A 17,958-nucleotide genomic window follows, 5' to 3' on the forward strand; every position below is an offset into this window, starting at 1 on the left:
ATGCGCTTCGCGCGTGCTCAATTAAGCATGTAGTAAATCAGTCTACTCGTAACGTTTATACATAAATGCATCTACTACAATTTACAGACGGCTACAAAACTGGCTGTCATGACGCGATATTGGACCAGAGCGCGGCCCTCCCAGAACGAAACTAGAGCATTCACGCTTCGAGATCCGTAGCATTATATAATATTCAGGCGATCCTATGCCAATGACAACTCCAGGGAAGGGATGTGATCCATTTGTGAGCTTCCTAAAGAACGCACTTAACAAGGCTGACTCGTGTTCGCAGCAATTATGCTGTAACCGTTGAAGTGCGCATGGTTCCGCCTTTTTTAGCATTTGTGTGAATTGTTATGCCTTAAACACGCTTAAATCATGCGCGCTCGCTTCATCAATTTGAGCGCGACAAAAAAGGGGAGAGTAACAACGCGTGGTTTTTCTGTTCCTGAAAATACCTGCAGCGCCCGGCTGATATCAGGTCGTATAGTAAATTAAAGTTTTCTGCATGTGCTTGCTACTTTGCCCTGGTTTCAGATATTTCATGCACGGGCCCGTTTTAAAAGATACAGCCTCTCTAAAACTCTTTCGAGCTGGTCCCCATTCCGCTTGCTGCCGTGGCTTTGCTGACTCTCTATCGACTCTCCTGAATTCTTTCCCATACTTATTTTTGTATTGTGTCACTCATTTATTACCTACATCCTTTCCAGCTCCTCTGAGAGAAACCACGGAATCGGTCCTTCTTTTGTTCATCCTCCTGTTCGGATTTCGAAGAGCTTGTTAAGGGAATCTGCGACGCGCGCTTCCTCGTCGCCACCCAGTCTCGGCAAGTTACGGAAGGGTTAAACAAACACGCTCGTTTCACGTACATTCGCTTAATCAAGTGCATCCAAATCAAGATGTTCCGGCAAATAATATCATTGTTGCTCGTTAAACAGCTTTTCGTGCTGTTGGCGCGTGTGTCTGCTGTGGACGCCTCAATCCTAGTTGGATGCTACTCATCCTCAGGCTCATTAGTGTTCAACGACACGTACAAATATCAAACTCAGAGTTGGTGTCAGGGACTTTGCGCGCCAATGGGTGACTCGGTGCTTGGTTTGACGAATGGCGGAGACTGTTGGTGTGGAAACGCGATTCCGTCTGGTAAAGTCGACTCCAGCTATTGCAACGTCGGTTGTAATGGATTCGGCCAGGACGACTGTAAGTGATGAACGTGAACGTCTTTGTGAGCAGACGATTGACTTACCTGCCATTAGGTGGTGGATATGGATATTACACCGTGTATCTGACCGGTGTCGGCACCCTGCAGAATCCCAGCGCGCTTACCGAGAGTAGCTCGTCATCCGTATCCGAATCGCCCACCTCCACCTCCAGCTCCAGCTCTACGTCTAGTGTTGCGAGCTCGGAGTCTTCTTCATCCAGTGACGTGATGTCTACATCTGATACCCAATCCACCACAATCGATAGTTCCTCTTCCACCACATCAAGCTCAGCTCAGAGTACCGCCACTGCCGCGACGTCTGTCACTGCTGGCTTAACTACTACTGTCCCAGCAAGCCAATCATCTACTGGCGGTGCAAGTAACGCCTCGGCAGGTTCTTCGTCCGCAAATTCCGGCAATTCCAGTTCGTCCCATGGTATCAGCGGAGGTGGAATAGCCGGTATTGTTATCGGTGTCATTGCCGGCCTGGCAATTATTGCGGCGCTTGTCTTCTTTTTCATTCGGCATCGACGTCACAATGACGATGATGACGATTGGTTAGATTACCATGGTGCCAAGGGGAAGTCGCGTGGTCTAGGAGGCGACTTCTCCAACAACAACCCAACCGTTGCCCCCGCCATGCCGCATGAGAAGTTGTCATCGAACTCGTTCAATTCTGGCCGGGTTGCTATTGTCGACCAGCGACTAAACCCTGTTATGATGGAGAGACGGTTAAGTGACGGCAGCTTGTCTGACGAGCAAGACTACAGCCGGAAAATTCTAAGAGTAGTCAACTTGGATTAGCTGCACAAGTTCAACAGTCGCATCCATATCAATCGCGAGGTAATGGTCTAGAATGACGAGCAAGGGTTTTTGGGTAAAAATGCTTTGGGCATCTATTTGTGAAGGTGGTAAATTTACATAAAATTAGATCATTATCTAGGGTTTGCGTACGGTCGTTGTGTTTTGATACGGAGTTACTGCATGTCGATTTCTTGTTATGTACTACCCTATTGCCTGTACGTGTCCACATTTCTATTTTTAAATCTATCATTCCAAATGGATTGTATTGTAGTTTTCACATGTGTATAGTTACTCAAGTATAACAAGAACTTGTTCGCTGATATATAATGCACTTATGATTTATTAGATATGCATCTGCTATAGCTATGTGTATACATATCGACATGTTCATACATCCCATCGACTTACATAACCCTTTGGTTCCCTGTCCATCCCATCTCCAAAATATGTCCCAAATGCCATACAAATGCATGATGCACTGGAACGATTTCACAATGCATGTACACATGTACTAACAAAAGCCTATGGTCCATCCCGCACAATATACGCCATCCAGCTAAATGCAAAACCAAATACTAAACTTTTTTCCGCTGCTATGAAACACTAAATGGCAAGAATTATATACCGGAATAATTCGACATTCTATGGCGTCGGATGCTTAGTTCCATTAGGACTGTTGCACTGGCTATCTCGCCTGTCGTCCAATCGATAACGTTGCAGAGACGATGGCCTCGAAATTTCGATTTTCGCTTCACGCGACGCCCCCCTTCGAGCTTGTGCAATGACTTCCAATCAATGAGCTTCGCCATTTGCTGGAGTACAGCTTCGTCAGCTGTATGTGGCTGCGTGCATGATATGTACACTTTCAAGCTCGTTCGGACTGAAGAGATAAACTCCGCAAACCATGGCCATTGTGTAGCTTGCACTGACTGTTGCGGATAATGGTGATGTACGAGAGGCGACGTCGATGTCGCAGTACTCTGAACAACGGTGTCATTCACAGTACTCTGAACAAGCGTATCATTCCCACTCTTTGTAGCAGTGGTTGGCGGCGCAAGCTCAATAGCAAGGCACTTCAGACGAGGCAACATGGGCACATATCCCTGGAACAACATATCGAAATTCCAGTTGCCCAAGACTAATTCCTCCAATGTCTGCGAGTTCTGTTCAAGTAGCATGCGAATAGCATACAAAGTTTCCCAAACTACTGACTTGCTAAGAATCATATTGCCTGTGGCTGGTGGCGCCCGGACAGTTAGTCTTCGAAGTTGTCGGAACATGTATATATCCCCAAACTGAAGTCTCGACAACCGCTCTAATGATAATGACATAATACTCTTCGGCACACTGTATATGAACGCTGATAACTGTGCCGAATCGCCTTGAAAAGCGAGATAATTTAAACTGGTGAGATGGCGTAGTAGGTTACGTACGCCTCGAAAAGCAGCATCTGGCGGCATGGGAAATTCCGCCATGCCGTCTTCTGTCGATGTAATATCCTCGGGTTGCAAGTCATGGCCGACGACTGTCAGAACTTTGACAAAGCTGGCTAATTGTGGATTTCTAGCACAAGTTAGCTGGGTCGTGTTGGAATGAACGTCAAGAATCTCTTACTCTTTGAACGTCCGCTTCAGTAATGCACCGCTTCCTTTTCTATAACATTTAGTTGACGGACTTCCGAACTGTCCATCATCAGGCGATATTTCGCCAGTCACAGTATCGTCGTGTTGCGTGTATGTATCGTTGTCGACAGAAAAGTTCTCAAACAAGTCCACGAGTCCTTCATCGCTATCCCAAAAGTCGGCATCTTCATCTGACACTGTTCCACATGGATCTCTAATCGAACCGCATTTCGGAAGAAATAACTTCAAATGCCGATACATTTCAACAGTCAAAAGACCGTTCAGGTGCTTATTCACTAGTACTGAGCCGTAAAAGTCGCTGCCACGAAACCCACTGTAGATCTGCAGCAAGATCTCATTCGGCAGCGATAAGAGTGTCGACATCCTCGATATCTCTTTATATTGTTTTCCCTCCCGCGATATTACGTTTCATCTGGTGCTCCAAATGAAGGGAAATAGAAATTCGTAGGATGCGGGGTTCGTGCCTTGATCGAAATCTGCTTAATGTCGATGCATCTGACTCACGAGCGGTGGGGGACTGCCCAGTCGGTATCATAACATCATTGCCCCCTGAAATATTGGGACTTACCCGGGCTCTGAAAATTTGGGCGATCGATGTTTTCTCAAAACTTTTGTATCATACGCATTTCTCAAATTCAAAAGTGAATATATATTAGAATCCGTAGCAATTGTCTCTGTTCCGAAATTGTTTGACACGCATTTATTTTTATGATCAGGCGAGTGCGTACTTCAAAATTCGTTGATAATCTAGTACAAAATTGTTATCCGTACTCTCGACAAGCAGGAGTGCAGTTCGCACACGTATTCAGGGCAGCCGACCGACAAGCAGAGTTAATCGCTAATACCAGCATGGAGAAGCCTGACGGATCTAAATACATTCTTCTTACGGAGGGCCGAGCGACAGTGTTATATGAAAATGAGAATCAAGTCTTTTATAATCCAGTTCAGCAATTCAATCGTGACCTCAGCACATGTGCAATTCGTGCTTGGTCGGAAGAGTATATAGAGCAGAAGACAACTGCGAAGAGAAATCAGCGGAAAAAGCGCAAGCTGCGGAATGACAAGCACAAGATATCTGCGAAAGAAAATCTAAAGACTCGGGAGGAATTGCAGGCCGGTGAGGAAGTAGCTTCCACCGATACGACGGAGGAGGTGCCTCTGCCTGATCCAAAGACCGACGAAGTCAACACAGAGGCAAGCGAGAATGTTTCCCCAGCAGCTCAGGGTGAGCGGAAAAAGGCACCGTTTATTACAATATTGGAGGCGTTGTCTGCAACTGGTCTTCGTGCCATCCGATATGGGCTCGAAATTCCGCTCATCAAGACCGTTCTCGCAAACGACTTCTCACCATCGGCAGTCAAAGCAATTGAAAGAAATGTCGCGTACAATGACGGCGCACCGGGTGTTGTGGTTGCTTTTCATGGAGATGCCAATGCGGTTATGTACTCTCACAAGACCAAGCCATTTCACGTTATCGATTTGGACCCATACGGCACCGCAGCGCCGTTCCTCGATGCAGCTGTACAGGCAGTTTGTGACGGAGGACTGTTGCTCATTACGTGCACTGACTTGTCAATTTTGGCTGGCACAGGCTATCCTGAGAAATGTTTCACGAATTATGGCGGCATGACTTGCCGGACAGAGTTTTCTCACGAATCTGCACTCCGGTTAGTATTGAGCTCCATTGCGTCAGCTGCTGCACGCTATGGAAAGGCTATTGAGCCGTTACTCAGTCTATCAATTGACTTCTATGTCCGAGTGTTTGTCCGTGTCAGAAACTCGCCGATCCAAGGGAAGTTGCTGGCTAGGTAAGGTGCAGAATATTAAGATGCGCTGAAAGCTAACTTCGGTATAGTAAAACTATGTTGACATACACTTGTAGTGGTTGCGGATCAACATCAAGTCAGCCACTAGGTCGCGTCTCGATCAACGAGGATGGAAGCCAGAAACATTCCTTTGCGCAAGGACCACCTGTCTCGTCTCACTGTGAACATTGCGGATTTGTCCATCACGTATGTCGCCGTTATTTAATATATCTATGGCTCTAACAGGCTATGATATAGCTCGGTGGACCGATGTGGGCTGGACCTCTACACGATAAAGGCTTTATCGATCGTATCCAGAAAATTACTGAGACACTAGATCCAGAGATTTACAAGACAATTCCAAGAATAAAAGGTATGCTGACCCTTGCGAAAGAAGAGCTTGACGATCCGTTCTATTTCACTGCCGCCCACGTCTCTTCCACGATGCGTTGCTCATGTCCGCCAATGACAACCATGACATCTGCTCTATTGAACGCGGGGTACAAGGTGTCTCCTACTCACGCTGTTCCTGGTGCTATCAAGACTAATGCCAACTGGGGGATCATATGGGACATTTTGCGGGAATGGATCAAAGCAAATCCTGTGAAAGAGAGCAATATCAAGGAACATTCTCCAACCAAGAAACTGCTGGAAAGGCGAGAGCCAAAGTAAGCATCTGAAGCAGAATTTATGGCAATATCGTCGATTACTAACTGCATATTTCGTATATATAGCTTTGCGGTTGACTTCACCATGCATCCTGAAGCGAATCCGCCATCTCGTAGAATTAAGATCGCCCGATATCCTCTGAATCCACCAAACTGGGGCCCGAAGGCGCGAGCTAAGGGAGATAAACCATTCAACAACCACAAGATACAAGGATCTGGTTCTGAACCTGTTCCAGACGCTCCAAACAACTGGGAGAATGGAGATGAGAATGAAGAGGTTGATACAAAGAAACAAAAAACATCATAAAGAAGTCAGCTTTTGTATCTATATGTAATGAATATGTACAAGAATCAACCAATGTAGCAGAAATTGTACTATAATACAAGATAACTATCATCATGTGATGCCCACTAATCTAATCTCAAAAACTTAACAACACCATTGCAATATCCAACCAACTCATCTAATCTCTTCTTTTCCTTTTGCTCAACTTCCTGCCATCTAGTCAAGGCCTCGTTAAGGTCAGTTACTTCACGATTCTCGACAATGACGTCGCCATGGATCCTCAAAAACATTGACATCCAAGCTTGAACTAATTCATAATCACGCTTCATTTCTATGTGAGCCGTCAACGCAGAGACAAAGTGTGCAAATTGATCGATTTCTAGCGCGTCTAATGACCGAAATTCCAAATCTATAGCTGATGGAGAGAGCGTCTTTAAATACGAGACGAACGCGGTATCTGAGCTATAATTATTACCAGATCTATCAAGCCAGATTCAATATAACTTACAGTCGTCAATTGCATGGCCCTCGATCAATTTCCGTCTAAATTCCGTAATCTTAGATGAACCGCTTTTCCTACGTGCCTTCGCAGGCCCATCCTCCTTCTTCTCAGCAGGCTGAGCACCTGTCAGTGTCAAAAAGAATGGGGCTTTTTCCGGTGCCTTAGGCGCCTCCTTCGGCTTGTTCCGTTGCTTGATGATGTCCAAGTTTATCAATGTCATATACCTATTCCTAGGGGCTAGACTTAGCGTTAACAGCTTCTGATTGAGCTGCTCGGGTGATACGTAGTTTCCTGAATCACTAACATCTCCATCCTCCGCATCACTCCCGTCAGAGCTGAAGGCGCCTTCCAATAGACCACCTGCTCCTTCACCTGAAATGGTGGGCATAGCAACCCGTTCAAGTTCTTGATCTGTAATTTGGCGGAAAGCGACTTGCTTAAACATCGTTCGGTTGGTCCATAAGTTTATGCCGACGCCTTCCTCATGAGCTGTGGCAAGCCATTCTCCATTCCCAGACAGTCGTAGCGCAGTCACGATTGATTCAACCTTGATTGCATCAATGCATGTTCCAGTTGGTAAATCCCAAGTGCGAATCGTACTGTCCAGACTGGCCGACACGATCCATCGTCCATCAGCAGAGAAATCAAATGCAGTAATTGCCTTAGAATGGCCTTTCAGTTCACGAACGACCCGCATTGTGGTGATGTCAATGATAAAAATCTGGCAATTCTCCATAGCTACCGCGAGCATATCAGTCGATCTATGCAGTAGCAATGACGTTGCGGGGCTCGGTAAATGAAGCTTGTGATTCAAAGCTGTGGTCTTGAAATCATGGAAATGAAGCTCGCTATCAAGACCGCAAGATATTACAGTCCTATTGAGACTATCTAGAGCCACGCCGGTCACCGCTCTTTTGTGTGACCTGAACCTTTTCCGGTGTATTCCACTCTGGAGATTGTAAGCATCGATAGAGCCATAAGCAGATCCAACAAGTCCAAAGTTGCCACAGAATGAGATCCCAACAGATCTCACTACACCCTTGTCTGATGTCTTGAGTTGCCACCGACCCACAATACCCCGTTGGCCGTCCCACGTTCGAGCGAATGCTTGATCTTTATGGGCAGTAATAATGTTTTCCCAATCGCCTTGCTTATTACCTTCGTAGGCCACGGCCGTAATTTGAGGAAATTTCTCCCGCAGCGAGCTAGTTAACCCTGCCTTCCGAGAAGTGGCACTGCCCTTCTCGCGCTGTGACAATTCGTGGCTCTGAGCATCCTTTCTGAGTGAAAATGTCCACAGTGATCTATCAAGAGATGCTGATAACAGAAAGTGTCCAGACTCTTCAGTGAAGAATAGGCACATGGATGGTTGAGAATGCCCACCTCGAGATCTAAGATGCCGAGGAGGAGAAATGACGAGAGTTGTTGAAGTGCTTATCTCCGGATCAAACACATATTCCTATCCTCATTAGTAAGGCATTCAGATGCTGTTTCGCAAGACCATTATATACCTTCAGCGAGTTGTCGCCACCAGAAGTCACAAAAACTGGCTGTCCGTTGAGGAATGATACGCTCGAGATTCCGCCATGACCTGCAGAATGAACATCTCGGAGAATATGCACTCGTCGTTTTCGGTTCAAATCATAAAAGTATAGGTCGCCATCTGCAGTACCCGCAGCCAGATGCGCATTTCCATCCGTTCGGAACGAAATCGATGTAACTTTTTGTCTACAGCTAAGCTCACACAACACTTTGTCGTACCTGATGTCGTAAGTTTGAATCTTTCCGTCGCTGAAGGCAAGACCTAGGGTGTCCAACACAGGCGCCACGTCGATATCGGTCAGTAAAGTCTCAAATGGCTTGCTCTGGAAGACCAGATTACCGGTTCTGATATTGAATAGAAGAACGTAGGACGTTGTAGCAACGACTATCTTGTTGAGATAAGTGTGAGGATGAACCAGTTTGACGATATCGCCAGCGCCGGGAGGTAAAGTTATCGATGTGTAAAGCTCCGGAGGAACAGATTTATCCGGGGTATTAAAGCGGAAAATATAAACAATTTCGTTGCTGCTAGCGCACACGTAATCCCCGAATATTAATAGCTTCTTCAATGGGGAGTTAGAACCAGACTCCACTGAATATTCTAGCCGTCCACGTCGGAACACGCCAACGGTGGTACCCCAGATCGCGTGAACGAAGTGAAAGTGAGTTGAAACGGCACTGATCGGAGCACTAGTTTGTGGGGTCGAAACAAAGAGCAAGTGTAGTGTGCCGGCCTGTTATCATTAGCCAAAATCAGAAGTAATTGCCAATGGTCACTCACATCGTAGATCTGGAACGAGTTTCCCACAACCGTCGTAATGATAAATGTTTGACCCAATGTCGAAATCGAGAAAGGTACCTCGTTAGTAACATATCCAATACTCTAACACAACACTTCATTAGTACGTGCACATTGATAAATGCTTTGAATATTGGGCTGCTTCGTTTGACATACCCTGAATGGAGAGAAAATTCTTGACGTATGCCTCCGAGCCAATCGCGCTTTATGCTCCACCAAATCAGAAGCTAACTTGCGGCGCTTTATAGCGTCTGTATCCAAGGTAACTGATACAGAAGGCATTCTAGATTTGAATCCAAAACCCTGATCCAGTCGTAGCCTATGAATCAAGATTGAGAAGTTATCCTTCGGCATTATATTCCGCAATCGAGACAAAAAAAATTCAGGGGCCGGGTAATTCTCTTCTCCCAATTAGCACCATGGAGCTTTAGCGATTACAGCCGCAACCGCGGCCGCGGCTTGATGCTTGGAACATTTAGCCATTGCCAGTTTATATCACTTCAGTTACCATGTACAATTGCCTAGCCGAATTTCAATAGAAAGAATATACGCAATTGGAAAATACATTTTACAATTTAACCAACGGATATTGAAAGAAAGACGACGCAGGCCAGGGACCAGTAAGTCAGAACATCTCAGTCACTCCTGCAGGGACCTGGGACAACGCTCGGGGGAGGACCAAAATAATTATTCTTTCATCCACCGTCAAGGAGTGGGCGGCGCAGCAAACCACACATTTTTCATTGTTCCAACGCCCCCTGAGCTCAGTTTTCTTGACTCATTTCGCTTCCGTTATTTACTAGTCGTCTATCGTAAAGCCGACCAATGGCGTCAGTAATTCACAGCTCGCCTGGCTTGACGCCATCGTCGTCGAAGTCGTCGCTCTCTTCGTCGCCATCTTCTGAACGGAGCGGAATGTCGTGCGCCAGTCCAACACGCTCAACAGGCGGCATCGGCCTCACTCTCACAAAGACGATATCAAGAGACTCGAACTCCGGTTTGATCTCGCTGCCCCCGAATCCTATGGGTCCAACTCTGCTCCAGGGTCCACGAACCCCACAGATCGAAAAATATGGCACAATTGGTGTATGCGCTATGGACGCGAAGGCGCGCAGCAAGCCGTGCCGACAGATACTGAACAGACTTATTGCCAATGGACAATTTGAGACCGTAATCTTTGGAGACAAAGTCATCTTGGATGAAGGTACTCCTCCCGAAGGTCGCTGTCCTTTCAAGCTAATCCTGATTCTGCAGATATTGAGAATTGGCCCACCTGTGACTATTTGATCTCCTTCTTCTCAAACGGATTCCCACTCGATAAAGCAATTGCGTACGTGAATCTCCGAAAGCCGTATCTAGTCAACGACCTTGCATCTCAGAAGCTCCTTTGGGATCGCCGACTCGTCCTAGCTGTTCTGGACAGTATCAGCGTTCCAACGCCGGCGAGGCTCGAGATTTCTCGTGACGGTGGACCAAAAGTGGACTCAGTACTGAAGAAACGATTGGCAGAGACTGGTGTCACTATCAAGGAAGGCCCTGAACCAAAGTGGGAATTATTAGATCCGGATACATTGGCAGTCGACGGCAAGATTCTCAAGAAACCATACGTTGAAAAGCCGACGAATGGCGAAGATCACAATATCTACATTTACTATCATTCCAGCCAGGGTGGTGGTGGCCGGAAGTTATTTCGCAAGGTCGGCAACAAATCCTCCGAATTTGAGTCTACACTCTGCTACCCTCGCACATCTGGAAGTTTCGTTTACGAGCAGTTCATGGACACCGATAACTACGAGGACGTCAAAGTTTATACAGTCGGTCCTAACTACTGTCACGCTGAAACTCGGAAATCGCCAGTTGTTGATGGTCTAGTTCGACGGAATACGTTCGGCAAAGAAATCCGATTCGTCACCAAACTTACTCCCGAGGAAATCAGAATGGCAAAAACAATTTCAATTGCATTTCACCAGGCTATTTGCGGATTTGATCTGCTGCGCGTGAACGGGAAGTCCTACGTTATCGACGTCAACGGCTTCTCATTTGTCAAAGAAAACAACGATTATTACGACAACTGTGCAAAGGTCCTTCGAAGTATGTTCACCGCAGTTAGAGATAGCCAGAAGCGATTGCCGCCCTCATTGAGCGTTCCTAAGCCGTCTGCTCAGAAGCAGCAGAGTTGGGTGTTAAAGGGTATTGTTCACGTTGTTCGACATGCTGATCGGACGCCGAAGCAGAAAATCAAGTTTTCATTCTATTCCCCTATTTTCATTGCCTTGCTTAAAAGCCACAAGGAGGAGGTCATTATCCGTGGGAGAGAACCACTGCAGGAAGTTCTGGATGCCACGATATTAGCTGAAAAAGAGAAAGTCGAAGACATGGGCAAGCTGGCTCAATTGGCCCACGCGCTCGAAAGAAAAATGGATTTCGCTGGAACCAAGGTGCAAATCAAGCCTGTTTTGAATGATAATATGGATGTGGAGAAAGTCCAGCTTATCATAAAGTGGGGTGGGGAGCCTACACACTCTGCCCGTTACCAGTCCAGTGATTTGGGCGACCAAATGCGAAAAGATATATTACTTATGAACAGGCGCGTTTTGGACGACGTGATGGTGTTCACTAGCTCTGAGCGTCGTGTTGCTACTAGTGCTCAGATATGGGCCACGTCGTTTCTAGACAAAAAGGAGATTGATCCGGATTTTCTGATTGTCAGGAAAGACTTGTTGGATGATAGCAATGCGGCTAAGGATTTAATGGACAAGGTGAAGAAGAAAATCAAGCCGCTCCTTCGTAAAGGTCTCAAGCCGCCGCCTCAATTCACGTGGCCCGAGAAAATGCCGGAGCCGAGTGTCGTGATTCAGAGCGTGGTCGAACTGATGAACTTTCACCATGAAGTAATGGAAGCGAATTTCAAGTACCGAGATGTGAACGCTTTCCAATCCCGATGGTGCTGCGGCGAGGACCCGTTGTTGTTCAAAGAGCGGTGGGATAAGCTTTTTGCTGAGTTTATTAGTGTGGACAAAGTAGATCCGTCCAAGATCTCTGAGCTGTACGACACAATGAAGTACGACGCTCTTCATAACAGACAGTTTTTGGAGAACATATTCTTGCCGTACGAGCCAAAGGATGTTAGTGCAGCGGCAATGAACGTGTCTGTGAAGTCTAATTCAAGCAGTGTGAAATCATCCCCTTTGCACCCTGCTGACGAGTTTCCTCGGAAGCAATCATCCAGTAACTCTTCATCCGACAGATTTCAGGACGAGAGGTTCAGCAAGCTGAGAGAGCTTTATAGACTCGCTAAAGTTTTATTCGAGTAGGTTACCGTTTTTGTCCTTACTTTGATTGGCTTTGCATTAACGATATGTTAGCTACATTTGTCCTCAGGAATATGGAATTGAAGATGACGAGAAACTTGACATTGGCTTAATGACGAGTTTGCCACTTGTTAAGCAAATACTTAATGATCTGGACCACATGAAGGAAACCGCCACTGGAGCATGCTGCGCCTACTTCACCAAAGGTATAATTCATCATTTTATGTTTCAATTTCCGGGCGACATTGGTTAACAAAAGTAGAGTCGCACATATATACACTATTAAACGTGATCTACGGCTGCGGCATCCCGACCAAGATGTCACGGAACGCGATCCCGGAGCTCGACTATCTGACCCAAATCTGTTTTGAGCTGTTTGAATCCGCGGATACGCACACCACACAGAAAAAGTATGCCGTCCGTCTGAGCATATCTTCCGGGTGCCACTGCTCCGACCCGCTTGACATTCACCTCGATTCAAAACACTGCATATCCTGTATTCCACGGCGCTCCTTGACAAGTCATTTGGACATGGACGAGGTCAGTCGGATGTTTCGAGACAACTTCTCACGGGTGTGTTTGCCGAAACGGTTTATTCCTGTTAATATATCGTCCAAGCCGGTGTCCCCGATTGAGAATTTACCGACGTCACCTAGTGATATGAAAGCGCTGTTGCCGGAGGATGTGTCGAAGTCATTGGCTACGGTGGATGCCGACATTGAAACGTCATCTGAGGAGGGGGTTAAATTAGATGTATAATGTATTAGATCTCTGGTAGCCGAATTATTTCTTTTTAGAAGTCTCGCTCAATATTAAGTTGCTAAAAGGTAATAGAATGGACATATTGCTTGGATTTTAATTAATGAGACAAGGATGTGCTCTTTCCAAAACATCGCAGCAACAATCCTAGTCACTATTTTTCTCCAGAGCAAGTGAAAGCCTATCAAAAATTAAGTCCAGCGAGATCCACAATAATACAGGGAACGCGATCTAATCCAAAGAGGCGAGAGCTGGTGCGTACTGCGCCGCCTGGTTCTCGACTTGCGTCCGGTCGGACGTGTAGCACAATCAGGTGAGCCCCGCATAAGGTGGAGGACAGGTTCGGGATTAAAGCCAATTCTTTGGTAGTTCGTAGGATCGCACAACACGAAGACAATTGCCAATCGCTCCTTTGGTAGGTTCAAACCTTTGATGAGAGCGGCCGCAACTGCTCTTTGCCGATGTGACGCGAGGACCCCACAAACAGGTCATAAGCCAACGGAGCAATTTGAGGATTCCATGCGCGAAAACCGACATGACCAACAGTTTTACCATTTTTTGCGGCAACTAGGACAGGACAATACTGCCAATTTGCACGGAGTAGGTCCACCAAGGCAGCTTCAGGTTTGGTAGGGATTGCCGCCTATTTCACTTCACGCACGCCGGCTATATCGGCTTCGACTTCAATGCGTATTTCCAGTTATGGTTCCTGTCGCGAATCTTGGTTTCTTTAATACGGCTCCAGTCGGGACAGCTGTTCTACTGGTGGCGAGAGCATGGATACCACCACGCGCATTTTTGGTTTTTATGGAGCGCAATGATCGCTTCGAAAAGTACTGTGTTCGGGTCATGGTTGGTTGGCTCTCCGAATGTCATATTTGGCGTCTGATCAATATGCTATCTAAGATTGCAGTCCTTCGCTTCGGAAAAAGATAATGCGGCGGCGATCGCCACCGGCAATCTTCCTCCAATAATCGGCATCTCGCACTTCTATATGGTTCCTGCTCTGTCCCTCACGCGCGAGCCGAACGATTTACGAACATGACACCTGGCTCCGGCCCTGCGCTGCGTTTTATCCTCCGTGTTATTACATCAGCCCATTATAAGCCATTACTGCTACTTCAGTAGAAACGGGGATTGGCGCCAGAAATTTGCTCAAGAAAGGCACGTGTATTAGGGAGAGCCTGTTGATGAGCATGTCAGACGTGCCGTCTGACTGCATAGTCGGTATCTTCCATGACTCGTAACTGCATGCAAACCGCGGCTGTAATGCCTGACCCTTCCCTATCACAACGTAGTCACAGTTAATGCACCGTCCTTCGCCACGTCTCTGCAAAACAAGTAACAAGTACCTTTGAGCATGTGCATCATTCCTTTCGGGTTTGCAACATTGTCTCACGAAAGTGAATAGTGAGGGCTGCGTGAGCGGGCCAAAGTTGCGAACTGAGACTTGGAAGACGGGACCGGGACCTGGGAAGTACGGCCATGTGCACCTAATTAGATTACTTTCATTATCTAAGTAATGGTATGAAAATCCTATCCAAAACACCACAACGAAGGAGACAACGACCGTTCTTCTAGACATATGCCAACGTATCATGCCAATAAATGTAAATGCTCAATATTATGCTACTCATATTTCACTTGCTTCCCACTCATTATGAAGTCGGATTCTAGAGCAGCTACGTCGTCCGATTTGGTCGGTGTGCGTGCAGGGGTGACCGTGTGGTCGCTCTTAATACTTTCAGCACCGCCTGCCATGCCCGAATATAGCCGCATGGGAGACCATTCGGAAATGTAGCTCACCAACTCCGAAAACGACTGCGAATAAGAATATTCCACCGCAGGCGCATCATCCGACGGCCGCGTAGATGACGACGCAACGGCGTCGATATGAGCAGCTTCCTCATCATCATCATACTCGTCTTCGCTGACCACGAACGCGCTGTCATCCCAACTGGTGAAATTAGTTTGCGCGGATGATAACGAGTCATGGGTAACCCCGCGTTCCAAGAGCTTCAACGTCGCTTTACCCTGATCGAGGTCTCCAGCATCACTTTTCACCGCGGCCGCTTCGATGATCTCCGGCGGCACCGCACCCTCGGCATTCCTGTCATTGCTTGCCTCTACCTCATCCGGATCGTATGGATCGACGAAATGGTGCTCAATTAAATGCTGAATAACAGGCCACCCATAAGCATTCGCAAACGTCCGCCGCACAATAATATTATTATGTGCATCAGGCTCCAGCTGCACCAGCACTTTCCGCCATGTCATATTATCATGCCACGATCTCGCAATTTTCTCCTCCACCCGCGCTTTTTCGACCTTGCTGCTCGAAGTGTCGGACGCGAATGGCGCCGTATCAGAATTGCTGGCCAAGTTTGACGACACGTGTCTCTGCACTTGCCGATGCGGAAGGTCGTTCGGAGTGTATATCCGATCGTGAAATATCGTGGTACGTCGAGAATCGACGTCAAGGATGAAGCTTTCCGGCGGTAGCGGGGGATTTAGAAGAGACGAAGCAGACTCCAACATCGACGTCTTCGGCAAAGGGACTAGCTTGTCATCCTCGCCATCGCCAATATCATGGACATTCAGCGTCTGGCTGCGATTGTAGATCCTACTCGGCTTGCGACGGATCATGGCCTGTGGACGGAAGAGCGACAACGTAAACTGCAGCGGCTTCCACGCGTCCGCGACGATATTTGAGTGATTAGCGTGATGCCGCTGTATAGGCGTCGACGGGACATCGCGTACGTTCTGGACTTTGCCGTCCTCCTCGATCTCACCAGTAGCGTCCTCTCCGCGTTCAGCTGTGACGTCAGCAGAACTGGCAAGGTTGACTTGACTGGAGCTATGACTATCCGCCACCTTCTCGCCTCTTTGCGCTTGGTTCGCTTTAGCGAGACCCCGCCAGTCGAGGTATAACAACGCTGATGTGCGCAGCGGCACGATGCCATCGTTAACAGCGTTGGCGTATACCGTCCGTCGCTTAAATCGTCTCAAAATCTCCGCGGCAGGACCGGTGGGCAAAATCCGCAACAACGGCTTCGACACGATCGAGGAAGTGAACGGCGACGCAGGTCTCCACGTTAATCCCAAATCTTGGCCTGTCTTTCCGACAACGCCAAAATCGAGGGCGAACTTCACGTACAACGGGTTTTCGTTTGACAGTCCGAGAAACGGCGTTGCGAGCGCGATGAAATTTACCGGTTCAATCGTGTCAAAGAAATCAGGATAATGCGCATGCAGAAAAGCAATGGCATATGTCATGACTAGACCGCCGAGAGAATGTCCGATAAACGATATTTTCTTGACATTCGGTTCTCGTAGGGATGTCGCGATATACTGGGCCATTCGTTTTCCGAGGTACTTCACGCCTCGTTCAGTTCGACATACGTTGTCGAAGTATCCCCTGACAATGACGTTCTCACCGGTAATACGTGCCGCTTTGTCAATCTGCTCTTTTAAAAACAGCATGTCCGCACCGATATTTGAATGCAAACCGTGAGAAACAACGACCAAATGCACGTCCTTATCCGGATCCGGTTTTGGGGAACTCCAAAGCGCAGCAGTGTCAAGATGGGTGACCATCAAACATTTCGAGAAAATCCCATCTTCAGCGTCGAGATGCACTGAGTCGTAGTTCCGCCCAATCGACATCTCAAAGGAGATGGTCGCGGACGAAGAAAAGATGAGCTGACTCACAACGTCGATCGTCCACGTGTGCTCCGTCCTGCTTGGATCCAATTTCAGTTCAGCATAGTATGACTGTGCGGCTTTTATCTGCGGTTCGTAGGACGGCTGGTCATACGGATTAGTGACTGTCACGGAAGGATCATAGTGGGATGGTATGACGTCCACGTAGAGGATGAACGGGCCGTTGAGGTAGGCTGCGCGCAGGGGGAACAGCTCCGTGTTGCGTACGCGGAGATAGAGTGAACTCGGCAACGGGACGACATTGTCGTCAGAAGGAACGTATGTGATGATGTAACGGTGTAGTTGTCCGACCTTCACGTTGCACCGCGTGCGGAAGAGAAGCATTCTTTCGACCTATCAACCTGGCTGATCGTATCCTCTGGTCAATCAACCGTAAGCGACGAGTACTTCCCTTCTATAGTGGGGTAATCATGAGATCTATGCCAATAGATGACGCTTTGCGTAGCTCGTTGCAGGATATGTGACTTTCAGCGGATTGTGTCGTAATATATCAACGTCCACTGTGGATGATCAGGTGGTATTATTAAGTGTCAATCTCGGATCGAGAGCTGTGCTGTTCCGGGGTATTTCCCCTGACCCTAAGCCGCTGAAACTTGCTGCACTATCAGCCTTTGGGTCCAAACAAAACTAGTATCCGATGGAGGGAAACTACGCATACACGTGCAAACACTTTCTTTGGTATCATTATATTGACCATTATCGTTACAAAACTGGCAGTAGCTGACAGTACCCTGCTGTGGGAAGTTGGCTCATTAACGACAGTCATGACGTAGCTACACTGTAACTTTCGAAAAATCATTAATTATAGTGGGTAAAAGCTATAATATTTACATGCACAACAATAAACGGCATCTACATCTCTTACAGTACACATGACTCCAGAAAATACTACAATGCGTCGTCGATGGCAACGGG

At 47.3% G+C, this 17,958-nt stretch overlaps 6 protein-coding genes across 6 annotated transcripts; 3 read left to right on the plus strand and 3 right to left on the minus strand.

The window, feature by feature from the left end:
• The first annotated feature begins 621 nt into the window (after nt 1-621).
• On the plus strand, nt 622-2,404 carry V1508DRAFT_459500 (uncharacterized protein). The gene is made up of 2 exons (XM_066942747.1): nt 622-1,200; nt 1,257-2,404. The coding sequence occupies exons 1-2, from the start codon at nt 900-902 to the stop codon at nt 2,003-2,005; spliced, it is 1,050 nt and encodes a 349-aa protein (XP_066798394.1). The 5' UTR covers nt 622-899; the 3' UTR covers nt 2,006-2,404.
• Nucleotides 2,250-4,153, minus strand: V1508DRAFT_380462 (uncharacterized protein). The gene is made up of 2 exons (XM_066937675.1): nt 3,620-4,153; nt 2,250-3,568 (listed from the first exon to the last, which is right to left on the minus strand). Exons 1-2 carry the CDS (start codon nt 4,009-4,011, stop codon nt 2,623-2,625), a joined length of 1,338 nt encoding a protein of 445 aa, XP_066798395.1. The 5' UTR covers nt 4,012-4,153; the 3' UTR covers nt 2,250-2,622.
• Nucleotides 4,154-4,497: 344 nt separating this feature from the next.
• Nucleotides 4,498-6,428, plus strand: V1508DRAFT_402065 (N2,N2-dimethylguanosine tRNA methyltransferase-domain-containing protein; the record flags this gene model as incomplete). Its single annotated transcript, XM_066938457.1, has 4 exons — nt 4,498-5,456; nt 5,504-5,660; nt 5,712-6,121; nt 6,188-6,428. The coding sequence occupies 4 exons, from the start codon at nt 4,498-4,500 to the stop codon at nt 6,426-6,428; spliced, it is 1,767 nt and encodes a 588-aa protein (XP_066798396.1).
• Nucleotides 6,248-9,602, minus strand: V1508DRAFT_364659 (Utp21 specific WD40 associated putative domain-containing protein). The gene is made up of 5 exons (XM_066937307.1): nt 9,407-9,602; nt 9,233-9,334; nt 8,421-9,185; nt 6,916-8,368; nt 6,248-6,864 (listed from the first exon to the last, which is right to left on the minus strand). The coding sequence occupies exons 1-5, from the start codon at nt 9,530-9,532 to the stop codon at nt 6,533-6,535; spliced, it is 2,778 nt and encodes a 925-aa protein (XP_066798397.1). The 5' UTR covers nt 9,533-9,602; the 3' UTR covers nt 6,248-6,532.
• Nucleotides 9,603-10,273: 671 nt separating this feature from the next.
• V1508DRAFT_402067 (histidine phosphatase superfamily-domain-containing protein) lies at nt 10,274-13,320 on the plus strand (the record flags this gene model as incomplete). The annotated part of the gene is made up of 4 exons (XM_066938458.1): nt 10,274-10,454; nt 10,505-12,560; nt 12,616-12,767; nt 12,824-13,320. The coding sequence occupies 4 exons, from the start codon at nt 10,274-10,276 to the stop codon at nt 13,318-13,320; spliced, it is 2,886 nt and encodes a 961-aa protein (XP_066798398.1).
• A 1,283-nt stretch (nt 13,321-14,603) lies between these two features.
• V1508DRAFT_189087 (putative serine esterase-domain-containing protein) lies at nt 14,604-17,613 on the minus strand. Its single transcript, XM_066936163.1, has one exon. The coding sequence runs from the start codon at nt 17,365-17,367 to the stop codon at nt 14,950-14,952; it is 2,418 nt and encodes an 805-aa protein (XP_066798399.1). The 5' UTR covers nt 17,368-17,613; the 3' UTR covers nt 14,604-14,949.
• Between the last annotated feature and the right edge of the window lie 345 nt (nt 17,614-17,958).

This window comes from Lipomyces doorenjongii (assembly GCF_038497915.1).
Source record: "Lipomyces doorenjongii strain NRRL Y-27504 unplaced genomic scaffold V1508scaffold_4, whole genome shotgun sequence".
In the NCBI taxonomy this organism is placed as follows: domain Eukaryota; kingdom Fungi; phylum Ascomycota; class Lipomycetes; order Lipomycetales; family Lipomycetaceae; genus Lipomyces; species Lipomyces doorenjongii.